Here is a 14,591-nt window from a genome sequence, read left to right as displayed (position 1 = left end):
CTTCAGGTTCCATCAGAACCTCCAGTTGCTTCAGCTGTTCCAGGATCTGCGAGTGACTCCGCCCCCGTCCCCCCTAGCCAATGCGGTGAGGGCAGCCAGGTTGGGGCTGGATCCTGAGAGGTTGCCGTGCCGACGCTGTTGCTGCGAGTGACGGCGTTTGACCCCGCCCCTACTGAGCCGACCGGGCCGCACCAGGACGCCGTAACCAGGGTTACAGTGGAAGTACCTCCGCCCCCCGATCGAACCATCGTTCTTACCTGGCGGAGAGAGAGGAAATGTGAGAAGCAGTCTAACTACTCTTACTAGTCTGACTGCTCTAACTACTCCAACTAGTATAACACGTCTGACTACTTTACCTAGTCGAATTAGTCCGGCTACTCAAAGTGGTCTAACTAGTCGAGCCAGTCTCACTAGTCTGACTATTCTTACTAGTCTAACCAGTCTAACTAGTCTGACAACTCTAACGAGTCTAACCAGTCCAACTAGTCTGACCAGTCGAACTAGCCTAACTAGTACAACCAGTCTAACTAGTCTGCTACTCTTACTAGTCAAACTATTCTTAGACTAGTTAGAGTAGTCAGATTAGTAAGTCTAACTTGTGTAACTAGTTTGACTACTCTAACTAGTCTAACCAATCCAAAAAGTTGATACAGTCTGACTAACAAATCTAACCAGCCGAACTAGCCAACACTGACCTGCAGGCAGCTCCAGCTCCACCCCCACCCAGACTCCGTCAGCAAACCCAGTGGGCCCGACGTAGCGCACTGTGCCGCTCTTATTGGTTCCCAGTGTCACAAACTCCCCCTCCTTCAGCCAATCAGGAAGCACTGTGGACGAGGCCCCGCCTCCGTCCTCAGAGTCAGAGATGATTTCCAGCCTTTCTATTGGCTCAGGAATGTTAAGCCCCGCCCCCAGGCTGCTGGCCCGGTCCACCTTGTCCTCACTGAAGACGCGTCGGAAAGACTTGAGATCGGAGGTCGTCACCTTCTGGATCCTGAAAGGGTTTGAGAGGTGGGCATGGCCAGCCGGAGGCGGGGCGGCAGCAGAGGACTCTGGGATGGAAGTGGAGTCGGGCTCAGGACAGGAAGCAGGGTGGGCGTGGTCTCTGGCTGGGTGGTTTGAAGACAATGGATCCTCAAGAAGAGCTGCAGGACTTGGACCTGGATCCACTGTTCCAGTCTGGACCAGTTTTGGAGACGGTGCTGTGGCTTCTTCTGATTGGCTGGCTGGTTCAAGCGCTGCCTCTGGTTCTGGACCTGGTTCTGCTGGTCCTGTCTGATCTAGTTCAGGACATTCTGGTCTGTCACAGTCCAGTCCTGTTGGTTCTGCTAGTCCCCACTCTTCAACTTGTTCTGGTTGGCCGGGCACTGCCTCTGGTTCTGGCCCTGAGTAGAGCTTCAGATCCGGGTTCTGGGCCGGACCTGGAGCTGCCTGGTCCACTTCCTGTGGGTCTTCCTGTTGAAACTCGGGCGGTTCTGGGTCTGCTGTGAACGCTCGGATCTGTGGCTTAGAACCTGATGGAGAACAGGGTTCCTGCTCTGGCTCCGCCCCTTCTGGATCCCCAACCCGGGGTCCGTCCCAGCTCAGGGTGTAGAAGTCCGACAGCGTCACCGTGGAAACGCTGGTGGACATGTAGCCGCTGGAGGCATCGCTCACGGGGCTGGGGGCAAAGCCTTCCGACTCAGGTATGATGGGCGGGGGGAGGGGCATAGACCTGGGGCTCTCTGATTGGACGTAAGGAGTGATGATGTCATCAACGGGTGTCTGTGGAGGGGCATGGGCGTTAAATTGATTCACCCTCTCACCATCCATCCCTCCACCCACCCATCCATATACCCATCTCTCCACCCATCCATCTATCCATTCTTCTATCCCTCCATCCATCATTCCTCTATCCATCCATCCATCATTCATCCCTTCATCCCTCCACCCATCCCTCCACCTGCAGCTGGAGCTCCATGTTCTCCTCCACTGACTGGACCACGATGAGGGGAACAGACTGGACACAACAACAAGACAAATAAATCAGGCAGACAGGTAGAAAGGTAAACAAGTAGACAGACAGACAGACGGGTCTCTACCTGCTGATTGGTGGGTGTCTCCTCTCTCCCACCCTGGAGGAGGGACTTAAAGGCCGACTTCACTGGAGAAAGTAGGGTGGAGGCAGAGCCTGAAATGGAAGGAGCGAGGCGTTAAGAGAGAGTTGGAGGTTCAGACCTGTCTCGGGGTGGGTTGAGGTTCTGGGTGGAGGTTTCGACAAGTCTTGGGGTGGAGGTACTGGGTGAAGGTTCTGACCTGTCTCTGAATGTAGTTTCTAAACTGTCTATGGGTGGAGGTTCTGACCTGTCATGGGTCGGATGGAGGTTCTGGGTGGAGGTTCTGACCTGTCTTTAGGTGGAGGTTCTGGGTGGAGGTTGTGACCTGTCTCTGGGTGGCGCTTCTGACCTGTCTCTGGGTGGAGGTTCTGACCTTCCTCGGCTATAGGTTCTAATCTGTCTGTAGGTGGAGGTTCTGGGTGGAGGTTCTGACCTGTCTCTAGGTGAAGCTTCTGACCTGTCTCGGGGTGGAGGTTCTGACATTTCTTCAGGTGGAGGTTCTGGGTGGAGGTTCTGACCTGTCTCTAGGTGGAGGTTCCGACCAGTCTCTAGGCTGAGGTTCTGACCTGTCTTCAGGTGGAGGTTCTAGGTGGAGGTTCTGACCTGTCTCGGTTGGAGGTTCTGGGTGGAGATTCTGACCTGGCTCTGGGTGGGTGGATGTTCTGACCTGTCTTGGGGAGGGCGGAGGTTCTGGGTGGAGGTTCTGACCTGTCTTCGGGTAGTGGTTCTGGCTGGAGGTTCCAACCTGTCTCTGGATGGCAGTTCTGAGCTGTCTCTGTGTGGAGATTCTGGGTGGAGGTTCTGACCTGTCTCAGGGTGGAGGTTCTAGCCTGTCTCGGGTAGAGGTTCTGGGTGGAATTTCTGACCTGTTTCGAGGTGGAGGTTCTGGTTTGAGGTTCTGACCTGTCTCGGGTGGAGGTTCTGACCTGGCTCTTGTTGGGTAAATGTTCTGACCTGTCTTGGGGAGGGTGGAGGTTCTGGTTGGAGGTTCTGACCTGTCTTTGGCTGGAAGTTCCAGGTGGAGGTTCTGAGCTGTCTCTGGATGGAGGTTCTGACCTGTCTTTGGGTAGAGGTTCTGGGTAGAGGTTCTGACCTGTCTCAGGGTGGAGGTTCTCATCTGTCTCTGGGTGGAGGTTTGAGGTGGAAGTTCTCACCTGTCACAGGTCGGGTGGAGGTTCTGGGTGGAGGTTCTGACCTGTCTTTAGGTGTAGGTTCTGGGTGGAGGTTCTGACCTGTCTCAGGATGAAGCTTCTGACCTGTCTCGGGGTAGGTTGAGGTTCTGACCTGTCTTTGGGTGGAGGTTCTGACCTTTCTTCGGGTGGAGATTTTGGTTGGAGGTTCTGATTGCAGCAAACACTCCAGGGTCCTGGAGGCTCTCCCAGCCCTGAGGAGAAGAAACCTCCTGATTTGGATGTGTCTTCCATTGACATATCTACATATAGAGCGTAGCAGGGCGGAGGTGAGTTTAGCAAGGTGGAGGTGATCATAGCACGGTTGAGATTAGCTTAGCAAGGTGGAGGTTAGCGTAGCAGGGCAGAGGTTAGCTTGGCAGCCCTCAGGTTAGCTTAGCAGGGTAGAGGTTATCTTCGCAGGGTAGAGGTTAGCTCAGCAGGGTAGAGGTTAGCTTAGCAGGATGGAGGTTAGCTTAGCAAGGTGGAGGTTAGCATAGCAGGGTGGAGGTTAGCGTAGCAGGGAGGAGGTTAGCATAGTGTAGTTGGGCGGTCCTCACCCACTGGAGGCTCTGGGAACTGCAGTGTCTGGACGAACGACCTTTAACTGAAATCTGCTCCTTTACTGCTACTTCCTGTACACACACACAGTATTACAGTACAGTGTTTACTGTTTGTACTGTGTGTACAGTGTGTACTGTGTGTACTAGTGCATACTAGTGTGTGCAGTGTGTACTATTGTGTACTGTGTGTACTAGTGTGTACTGTGTGTACTAGTGTTTACTAGTGTGTACTAGTGTGTACAGTGTGTACTAGTGTGAACTAGTGTGTACAAGTGTGTATTGTGTGTACCGTGTGTACTAGTGTGTATAGTGTTCACTAGTATGCACTAGTGTGTACAAGTGTGTACTGTGTGTACTAGTGTGCACAGTGTGTACTTGTGTGTGCTAGTGTGTACAGTGTGTACTAGTGTGAAGAGTGTGTACAAGTGTGTATTGTGTGTACTAGTGTGAACAGTGTTTACAGTGTGTACTGTGTGTACAGTGTGTACTGTGTGTACTAGTGCATACTAGTGTGTGCAGTGTGTACTAGTGTGTACTGTGTTTGCTGTGTGTACTACTGTACAGTGTGTATAGTGTCTACAAGTGTGTACAAGTGTGTAATGTGTGTACTAGTGTGTACTTGTGTGTACAGTGTGTACAGCGTTAACAGTACGTACTGTGTGTACTGCGTATACTAGTACCTGTCGGAGCCGGTCCAGTCGCAATAGTCTCTCCACAGCTAAAGTACTTCTCAGGTATTTCTCCATCGCTGCCTCGCCGCTCTCTGATTGGTCGACTCCGTTGGCAGCTAGACGGGCCAGCCCCTCCCTGTCCTCCACACCCTGCACTTCCTGTGGAGACAGGAAGCGGAACATCTGAGCCTCCTTTCGCCACAGGAAATGGAACATCAAAACTTCCTGTCTCCACCGGATGTTGAGCATCTGAACTTCCTGTCTCCACAGGAGGTGGAACATCTAAACTTCCTGTCTCCACATGAAGATGAACATCTGAACTTCCTTTCTCCACAGGAAGTGGAACAGCTACATATTGTTTTACGAGATCAAATGGTTCCAGAGGGACATGAGTAACCCTTGGCTTTTGCCTGGGTCAAGACCTTTGACTCCACCCACTCAGCCCCGCCCAGTCGACCACTTCTCTCTTCATGTCGGTTGAAAAATGAGCGGTCCAATCAGCGCTGCGAGGGGATGAACAACTAGCCATTCAGTGCAAGGGGCGGGACTAACGCCGTTGTCAAGCTGTGCGCTGCCCGGAGACAAAGAGGAGTAATAACAACAAGACAACAGCGGCTCATTATAACCGGTATTATAATGAGCCGAGTGTCAGCGGGTGAATCCTTAGGCTATTCCCAGAGCGCCATTGAGGCCCCTCCCCTTAGACGAGACGCCATTCGAGAGAGCGCTATGGATCCCATCGTGCCATTAGACCGCAGTGCTCGGGGCCGTCGACTGCCTCTGCGCAGTATTACGGCCAAAAAATGTGACGCAGGCGCAGTTTCAAGTTCAAGAGATTATTTGTCACATACATACACATACGGTCGTACATACTGTATATGCAGTGAAATGTCATGACAACCGGTGATTACGCACAAGCTCTATAGTTTCAGGTCATCTCCGGGGTCGGGATTCTGAAGGAAATCTACCACTGCACTGTCCAGCCCCTTACTCCAAAGGGAGCTGCAGATCCGGTCCAGTGACCACTGGAGCACACAGCATACTATTCATGGAGTTCAAACTAGTAGTGTTAGCACTAGTAGAGTTGGTACTAGTAGAGTTAGAACTAGTAGAGTCAGAACTAGTAGAGTTAGTACTAGTAGAGTTAGAAATTGTAGAGTTGGTACTAGTAGAGTTCAAACTAGTAACGTTAGTGCTAGTTAGAACTCGTAGAGTTAGTAGTAGTAAGGTTCAAACTAGGAGAGTTAGTAATAGTAGAGTTAGAATGAGTCGAGTTAGTAGTAGAAGAGTTGAAACTAGTAGAGTTAGATATAGTAGAGTCCGTACTAGTAGAGTTAGAACGAGTAATTAGTGGTAGAGTTAGTAGTAGAGGAGTTAGCACTAGTAGTTCGAACTTGTCGAGTTAGTAGTAGTAGAGTTAGTACTAGTAGAGTTAGTACAAGTAGCGTTATAACTAGTAGAGTTAGAACTAGTACAGTTGATTCTAGTAGAGTTAGAACTAGTAGAATTAGAACTAGAAGAATTAGTAGTAGTGGAGTTCAAACAAGTGGAATTAGTAGTGGTAGAGATAGTACTAGTATAGTTAGAACTATGTGAAGTTAGTACTAGTAGAGTTAGAACTAGTAGGGTTAGTACTAGTAGGGTTAGAACTATTAGACTTAGTAAAAGTAGAGTTAGTACTAGTAGAGTTAAAACTAGTACAGTTAGTAGTAGTAGAGTTGGTACTAGGAGAGTTAGAACTAGTAGAGGTAGAACTAGTAGAGATAAAAGTAGTAGAGTTGGAACTAGTAGTTAGTAGATGTATAGTTAGTACTAGTAGAGTTAGTACAAGTAGAGTTTTAACTAGTAGTTAGTACTAGTCGAGTTAGAACTAGTAGAGTTAGTAGTAGTAGAGTTAGAACTCGTAGAGTGAGTAATAGTATAGTACTTATTGTGTACTTTTTTGTAATGAAAATATCTTCGACAGTAAAAGGAAAAGAGATGGGGTAGACAGACAGAAGGACAGACAGACAGACAGACAGACAGTCTTACTCCTGGGATGTTGGAGACAATCTCGAAGGTCACGGCTGAACCGGGAACAGAGCCTCGATGGGAAATCCTCCTGAGTAGGTTGTGAGCAAAACCCTACACACACACACACACACGCACAGAGGGTTCATTCCAACACAAGTCACCTCTGGGGGACGTTCTCTCGCTATTTACAAAACCCAGTCATGGGCAAAGAGTCGTATCAGGAAGTAAACAGTGATTGGAATGGAGTGATTGTTTACATTGTTTACATTGTGTAAATTGTTTATATTGTTTATATTTATATTGTTTATATTGCTTATATTTTTTACATTGTCTATATTGTTTACATCGTTTATATTATTTATATTGTTTATATTATTTATACTGCTTACATAGTTTATATCGTTTATATAGTTTGTATTGTTAACATTGTATATATAGTTTATATAGTTTACATTGTTTAAATTGTTATAAAAGTTTGTATTGTTTAAATTGTTTATAAAGTCTATATAGTTAGCTATAATAGTATATAGTTATATAGTTAATTTTTTTTCTATTGTTTCAATAGTTGATATTGTTTATAAATTTGATATTGTTGACATTTATATTGTTTATTTTCTTTACATGATTTACATCGTTTACATTGTTTACACTGTTTTATCGATTATATTGTTTGTATTGTTTATATTGTTTATATTATTCATATTTACATTACATTTAGTCATTGATCAGACGCTTTTATCCAAAGCCACTTACAATCATTCAAACAGCGACGGACGCAGCCATCAGGAGCAATGAGGGGTTAAGTGTCTTGCTCAAGGACACTACAGCATGCTAGCAGGAGGAGCCTGGGATCCAACCAGCAACCTTTACATGACTAGACCACCAGCTCTACCTCCTGAGCTACCGTCCCCATTGTTAACATGGTTTATATTGTTTACATGGTTTATATTGTTGACATAGTTTATATTGTTTATATAGTTTATATTTTTAACATGGTTTATATTGTTAATGTAGTTTATATTGTTTGTATTGCTTACATTTTCACATTATTTGCATTGTTTACACTGTTTATATTATTAACAATGTTTGTATTATTAACAATGTTTATATTATTGACATTATTTATTTGATTTACATTGTTTATAATATGAACATTGTTTGTATTATTGACATTGTTTACTTATTCACATGGTTTATATTGTTTACATTATTTACATTATTCATATTGTATATATTGTTTATATTATTTACATACTTTACATTATCAAAATTATTTATATTGTTTATATTATTTACATTGTTTACGGTTTCACATTGTTCACATTGTTCACATTGATATATTATTTGCATTGTTTACATTTTCACATTGTTTACATTGTCTGCATTGTTTATATTATTTACACGGTTTGCATTATTTATATTGTTCACATTGTTTATATCATTTAAATTGTTTATATTATTCATATTGTTAAGATTTTCACATTGTAAACATAATTTAAATTGTTTATATAGTTTATATTGTTCACATTCTTTATATTATTTCAATTTTTTACATGTTTATATTTTCACACTGTTTACATGATTTACATTGTTCACATTGTTTATATTATTTACATTGTTTATATTGTTTATATTGTAAACATTGTGTATATTATTTACATCATTTATATTATTTACATTGTTTATATTTTCATTGTTTACATTATTCCCATTTATATTGTTTATATTGTTCACATTGTTTATATTATGTAAATTGTTTACACTGTTTATATTGTTCATATTATTTACATTGTTTACATTGTTTATATTGTTCACATTGTTTATATTATTTGGATTGTTTATATTGTTTGCACTGTTATTGTCCACAACTACCAGGTGGACTTCCTGAAACATATGAATCTACTGAAACCAAGAGACACTCAACAACTGGATCAATGGTTTGGATAAAGCAGTACATTCCCCGCATACTGACGATGTGTTGAATGGTTGTCATGGTTACCTGGCGTCCGCCCAGCGTCACACAGATGCGTTTGCGCAGAAGCAGCTGCATGGGGGCGGGGTGACTTGTTGCCACAGCAACACGCAGCGTCACAAACACCCGGTGACTTGGAGACACAGAGCGTCGGAGCTGAGACCCGTGCACCGTGGAGTCCCAGGAAGCCTCCACCCTTACCTTGAGGGGAAGACGGTCAGTGAAAAAGACGGCAGGCAGACAGGCAGGCAGGCAGACAGACAGACAGACGGAGGGACAGACAAGTAGAGGGACAGACAGACAGGCAGACAGACAGACAGGCAGATAGATAGATCGACAGGCAGACAGACAGACAGAAAGAGCGACAGACAAGCAGAGCGACAGACAGACAGGCAAACAGATAGACAGACAGACGGACAGAGGGGCAGACAGACAGACAGATGGGCAGACAGGTAGAGAGATGGACAGGCAGACGGACAGAGGGACAGACAGACCTGGTCCTCATAGTGTCTGATGATGTGAAGGTCGTAGAACTCCTCGTCCTCGTCGCTCAGCAAAGCATCCGCCCCCCCAACCAGTGGGGCGGCCATGTTGTCCTGGAAGTCCTCGGCTGATACAGTAGAATAACAGGAGGGTTTAATCAAACACTAGTCAATGATCAATAACAGATCCATAACAGATCAATAGCAAATCAATAACAGATGAATAACAGATCAATAGGAGATCAATAACAGATGAATAGCAGATCAATACCAGATCAATACTAGATCAATTTTATTTTATTTTATTTTAGTACTTTTTCCTAGGACTTCTTGTGTGCTATCACCGGGTGCGTTGCATTACATTTCACTGCATATATGTATGGAAGTATGTATATGTATGTGACCAATAAAAATCTTGAATCTTGAATCTTGAATCTTGAATCAATAACAGCAGCAGCTCGTACCGCTCAGGTCCAGGAAGAGCACAGGGACGTGCGTCTCCATCCCAGGAACAGGGACCCTGATAATAAAAAGTAATAATAAGTAATATGTAATGTGTAATAATATGTAATATGTAATAATATGCAATAAGTAATAATACGTAATGTGTAATAATATGTACTAATAAGAAATAATATGTAATATGGAATCATAATTAATAATATGTAATAAGTAATATGAAATATGGAATAGTATGCAATATGTAATAATAAGTAATATGTAATAAGTAATAATAAGTAATAATATGTAATATGTAATAACATGTAATAAGTAATAATACATAATATGTAATAATGTGTACTAATAAGTAATAATATGTAATATTGAATAATATGTAATAAGTAATAATATGTAAAAAAGTAATATGTACATTACATTTCATTTAGCAGAAATGTAATGTACATATTATTACTTTTTTATATGTAATATTGAATAATATGTAATATCGAATATCAGTATGACTCGTTATTGACTAGTATGACTAGTTATAAAACTAGTATGACTAGTAACTGGTATGTCTAGTTGGGGGTCTGAGCTCCACCCACCTCTCTGCAGGAGCTCCAGGGATCCCACTGCCAGCAGGGGGCACCAGCACAGAGTTCCTCTCCTCCGTCAAGGTGAGACGACACTCCAACAGCTGGGACTCCCTCTCCAAGTCATCCTCAGTCTTATCTACACACAGATGTTCAAGATGTTTCCTGGTCCAAACAGTATCTACCTTCTGGAGGTGATGTTCCAGATGTTTCTCGGTCTAAACAGTATCTACCTTCTGGAGGTGATGTTCCTGATGTTTCCTGGTCTAAACAGTATATACGTCCTGGAGGAGATATTCCAGATGTTTCCTGGTCTAAACAGTATCTACATTCTCGAGGTGATGTTCCAGATGTTTCCTGGCCTAAACAGTATATACATTCTGGAGGTGATGTTCCAGATGTTTCCTGATGGAAACAGTGGAGGTGATGTTCCAGATGTTTCCTGATGGAAACAGTATCTACCTTCTGGAGGTGATAGTCCAGATGTTTCCTGATGGAAACAGTATCTACCTTCTGGAGGTGATAGTCCAGATGTTTCCTGGCCTAAACAGTATCTACATTCTGGAGGTGATGTTCCAGATGTTTCCTGGTCTGAACAGTATATACCTTCTGGAGGCGATGTTCCAGATGTTACCTGGTTTGGACACTATCTTCTGGAGCTGTTGGTCCAGATGTTCCTGTCTCTTGGTCAGGGAAGCAAGCCACCTTTCCCTCATCCTCTCCAGATGAATCTCCTACGAACACACACATGCCCATGAGGAGGACGTCCACTAGGGGCGTGCGGGTGGAGTCAAGCTGCTCCTCACCTGGTAGCTGTCCATCTCTTCGCCTCCATCCTGGAAGAGAAGGCCAATGTAATTATTTTTACAGCAGCTGTTTAAACTGAAGCTCCACCTTTTACTTAGGTCATTCTAAATTCCTGCCCAATTTCCTTCAAACTAATCAGAACGCTCTCCTCACCCGTTGTGATTGGCCGGCCTGTCGTATCTTCACGTCTCCAATGGCGACGGAGAGGATGGAGGTGATGATGAGCGGCATCGTTCCTGAGTCTGGAACTGAACGGACCTCCACCTGCACCCGGCGGGCCTGACCCTGCAAGGACCACAGGAAGTACACAAAGTACAGGAAACACAGGAAGTACAGCGAATACAGAAAACAGAAAGTAGTAAGTAGTACAGGAAACACATTATAATGATATTAATATCATTATACATCATTATCATAATATCACATTTTATCATATTTATATATTATATTTGGATGACATTATATTTATGTATTATATTCATATGATATATGATGGTGTGGTTTGAGCAGCCACACCTGTCCTGGTCTAACGAGCAACAGGAAAGACCTCCATCCCCACACACACTCAGGAGAGGAGCCAAGTCATGACGTGTCCATCTGCTCCTGGCTTGTTACAACCAGCTCACTCTCTACAATAAACTGGTGTTTACAACCCGCTCCTCTGTGTCTCTGTGCTGGAGGTCCCTGAAAACGACACTTGGGTGGCGCATGGTAGGAGAAACTGCCACACTGGCACCTGAACAGGGACTCTCCGGCACGGGGAAGGGACACAGAAGGGCCGTTCGAAGACGCCCTGGAGCCACCAGCGGGTCGAGGGGCGGCCCAAGCACCAACCGTCTACCGACTGGCAGCAGCAGCAGCACCCAGGGGGTCTGTCGGAGGACCGGGGGAGAAGCAGGCGCAGAAACCACTAAAGGTAGCATCTGGCAGCTAGCTACTCCAACCGGCCGGGACCATCCAGCAGCTGGGCCACCCCTCCAAATATATTATATTTTTATGATATTATATTTATATATTATATTTATATGAAATTATATTGATATATTTTTATACAATATTTATATATTATATTTATATGAAATTATATTGATATATTTTTATACAATATTTATATATTATATTTATAGTTCAAGTTCAAGAGATTATTTGTCACATACATATATTTATGTGATATTACATGTCTATATTATATTTTTATATTATGTTTAAATATTATATTTATATGATATTTCACCTGTCTGAGCTGGTGGACTCCTCCCGTCCGGACGTCCGTCTCAGGAAGAACTTCCACTGGACTGAACTCTCCAACGTCGTTCAGCTCCATCAGCTGCACCCACAGCTCCACCCTGCGGGTCACCTCCCTCCACCTGCAGCCACACAGACAGGTGGTAGACAGACAGACAGATAGACAGACCACCAGAGAGACAAGGATAAAGCTAGGTAGAAAGACAGGCAGTGAAACAGGCAGACAACCGACAGTCAGACAGACAGTGAGACAGGCAAACAGGCAGACAGACGGACAGGCAGGCTACCTCACCTCTCCCACAGCGTCCTGGTCTTGGCCTGGATCACCTCCAGGTCCCACAGCGCCAGGTTCCTGCGCTGGTTCTCCACCTTGTGTCCATAAACCTCGACGGCCAGAGCTCCATCCGACAGGAAGTCCAGGAAGTCCTCGCAGACGGGGACGGACAATTCCTGCAAGGAGGGAGATCTGAGTCTGCTGAGGGACCTGGACCCAAGGGGACCTGGACCCAGAGGAACCCGGATCCCACGGGGCCCGGACCCAGAGGGACCCCGACCCAAATGGACCCAGACCCAAAGGAACCTGGGACCAGGTGCCGGTTTGGACCGAAGATATAAGTTTATAGATCAGTGGATTCTAGATCAGTGGGTTCTAGATCAGTGGGTTGTAGATGGCTAGTACCTTGGTGCTGTTGAACACCACGCTGCATTGCGTTTCACGGCCAGAGGGGGTGCTGTTGGGCTGCAGCTCCGGGGCCACGAACAGCGGCTCCTCCTCCCCCCAGGAGTGATACCGGCAAAATACGAAGCTGGAAAGATGGCGAGGAAGACCGGTGGCACGGAGGACCTTCACCTGGACAGGGAGAGGAGGGAGGCCTTCACAGTGCAGTACACACAGCAGTACAGTACACACAGTACAGTACACACAAAACAGTACACACAGTATAGTACACACATTACACATACTACAGTACACACAGTACAATACACACAGTACAGTACACACAATACAGTACACACAGTACAGTACACACAGTATAGTACACACAGTACAGTACACACAATATAGTACACACATTACACACACTACAGTACAGTACACACGGTACAGTACACACAATACAGACACACAGTACAGTACACACAGTATAGTAAACACAGTACAGTACACACAATACAGTACACACATTACACACACTACAGTACAGTACACACAGTACAGTACAGAACAAACAGTACACACAGTGCAGTACACACAGTAGTTGTTTTTTTTACCACAAAGTCCAGCTTGTGTTCTGTAGCCTCGTACTGGTCTGATCCTTGCTCCCATGATCCTTCAGTGACGCGAGACACCTCCACATGCAGCCTGCCTGCCACCTGACACACACACACACACACACACACACACACACACACACACATACACATACACACACACACACACACACACACACACACACACACACACACACACACACACACACACACACACACACACACACACACACACACACACACACACACACACACAGGATCTTCCAGAGCTGCTTGCACAACAGAGCACTTGGTCGTTCTCCCAGTCGGTTCCTGAAGCTTCACTGGGCATGAAGTCAGGACATCCTGAGTATTATTGTATGTTATCTAATGCGATCTAATCTTGTACAGTCCTAGCTAACATAATTTAATATAATCTTATGGTCCAGTACCTCCCCCTTCTGGTTGATGATGGGAACAGCGTACTGCAGCGTGACGTCGTGGAACAAACAGGAAAGGAAGACGTTGGCAACGCCGATCAGACTGTGGTTCTCCTGCTCGTCGAAGAAGGGGTCAGCCCGCCTGAAGTAGGACCGCACCACCTGGGCTCAGGTAAGATAAGATAGTTGTTGTGTGTTGTGTGTTGTATGCAATCAAGTTGTCAATAAAGTTGTGATCTAAATAAAGCTGTAAAAATAGAAGCTAAAGTTAGAAATAAGGTTGAGATCTAAATGAAGTTTTGTTGTAAATACAACTTCATTTGAATTTACAACAGATGCAAATAATGTTGTGTGTTGTCTAGAGAGCTTTAAATAGTTGTGTTATAAATAAAGTTGTAAATGAAGTTGTGTGTTGTCGATAGAGTTATAAATAAAGTTGTGTGTTGTAAATAAAGTTGTGTGTTGTAAATAAAGTTGCAAATATAGTTGTGTGTTGCTGAGAGAGTTATAAATAGTTGTGTTATAAATAAAGTTGTAAATAAAGTGGTGTGTTATATAAAGTTTGTAATTTTTTTTGTTGTAAATAAAGTTGTGTTGTACATAACAGTTATAAATAAAGTTCTGTGCTAAAAATAAAGATGTGAATAAAGTTGTGTGTTGCTGAGAGAGTTATGAATAAAGTTGTGTGCTGACGATAGAGTTATAAATAGTTGTGTTATAAATAAAGTTGTAAATAAAGTTGTGTGTAGTATAAAAAGTCGTAAATAAGGTTTTGTTGTAAATACAACTTCATTTGCATTTACAACAGATGCAAATAATGCTGTGTGTTGTCGAGAGAGCTTTAAATA

At 44.3% G+C, this 14,591-nt stretch overlaps 1 protein-coding gene across 1 annotated transcript in view; it reads right to left on the bottom strand.

Annotated features, from left to right (window-relative positions):
* Window positions 1-6: 6 nt before the first annotated feature.
* The window catches only part of LOC307248080 (kinesin-like protein KIF13B), a 67,488-nt gene continuing 52,903 nt past the window's right edge, over window positions 7-14,591 (bottom strand). Inside the window, exons 20-39 of the mRNA XM_080024292.1 lie at window positions 13,756-13,905; window positions 13,325-13,426; window positions 12,732-12,902; window positions 12,345-12,502; window positions 12,042-12,174; window positions 10,961-11,092; window positions 10,807-10,836; window positions 10,635-10,734; window positions 10,013-10,139; window positions 9,431-9,486; window positions 8,979-9,094; window positions 8,512-8,685; window positions 6,531-6,623; window positions 4,509-4,658; window positions 3,826-3,900; window positions 3,381-3,480; window positions 2,082-2,170; window positions 1,943-1,999; window positions 696-1,764; window positions 7-257 (exon numbers count right to left, since the gene is read on the bottom strand). Of these exons, the coding sequence (XP_079880418.1) occupies window positions 31-257; window positions 696-1,764; window positions 1,943-1,999; window positions 2,082-2,170; window positions 3,381-3,480; window positions 3,826-3,900; window positions 4,509-4,658; window positions 6,531-6,623; window positions 8,512-8,685; window positions 8,979-9,094; window positions 9,431-9,486; window positions 10,013-10,139; window positions 10,635-10,734; window positions 10,807-10,836; window positions 10,961-11,092; window positions 12,042-12,174; window positions 12,345-12,502; window positions 12,732-12,902; window positions 13,325-13,426; window positions 13,756-13,905 (3,309 nt within the window). The 3' untranslated portion in view covers window positions 7-30. The remainder of the gene's footprint in view (window positions 258-695; window positions 1,765-1,942; window positions 2,000-2,081; window positions 2,171-3,380; window positions 3,481-3,825; window positions 3,901-4,508; window positions 4,659-6,530; window positions 6,624-8,511; window positions 8,686-8,978; window positions 9,095-9,430; window positions 9,487-10,012; window positions 10,140-10,634; window positions 10,735-10,806; window positions 10,837-10,960; window positions 11,093-12,041; window positions 12,175-12,344; window positions 12,503-12,731; window positions 12,903-13,324; window positions 13,427-13,755; window positions 13,906-14,591) is intronic.

This window comes from Zeus faber (genome assembly GCF_960531495.2).
Source record: "Zeus faber genome assembly, chromosome: 2".
Taxonomy (NCBI): Eukaryota; Metazoa; Chordata; class Actinopteri; order Zeiformes; family Zeidae; genus Zeus; species Zeus faber.
Note: the sequence above shows the minus strand (reverse complement) of the source record. Positions and strands in the feature narration are given on the sequence as shown.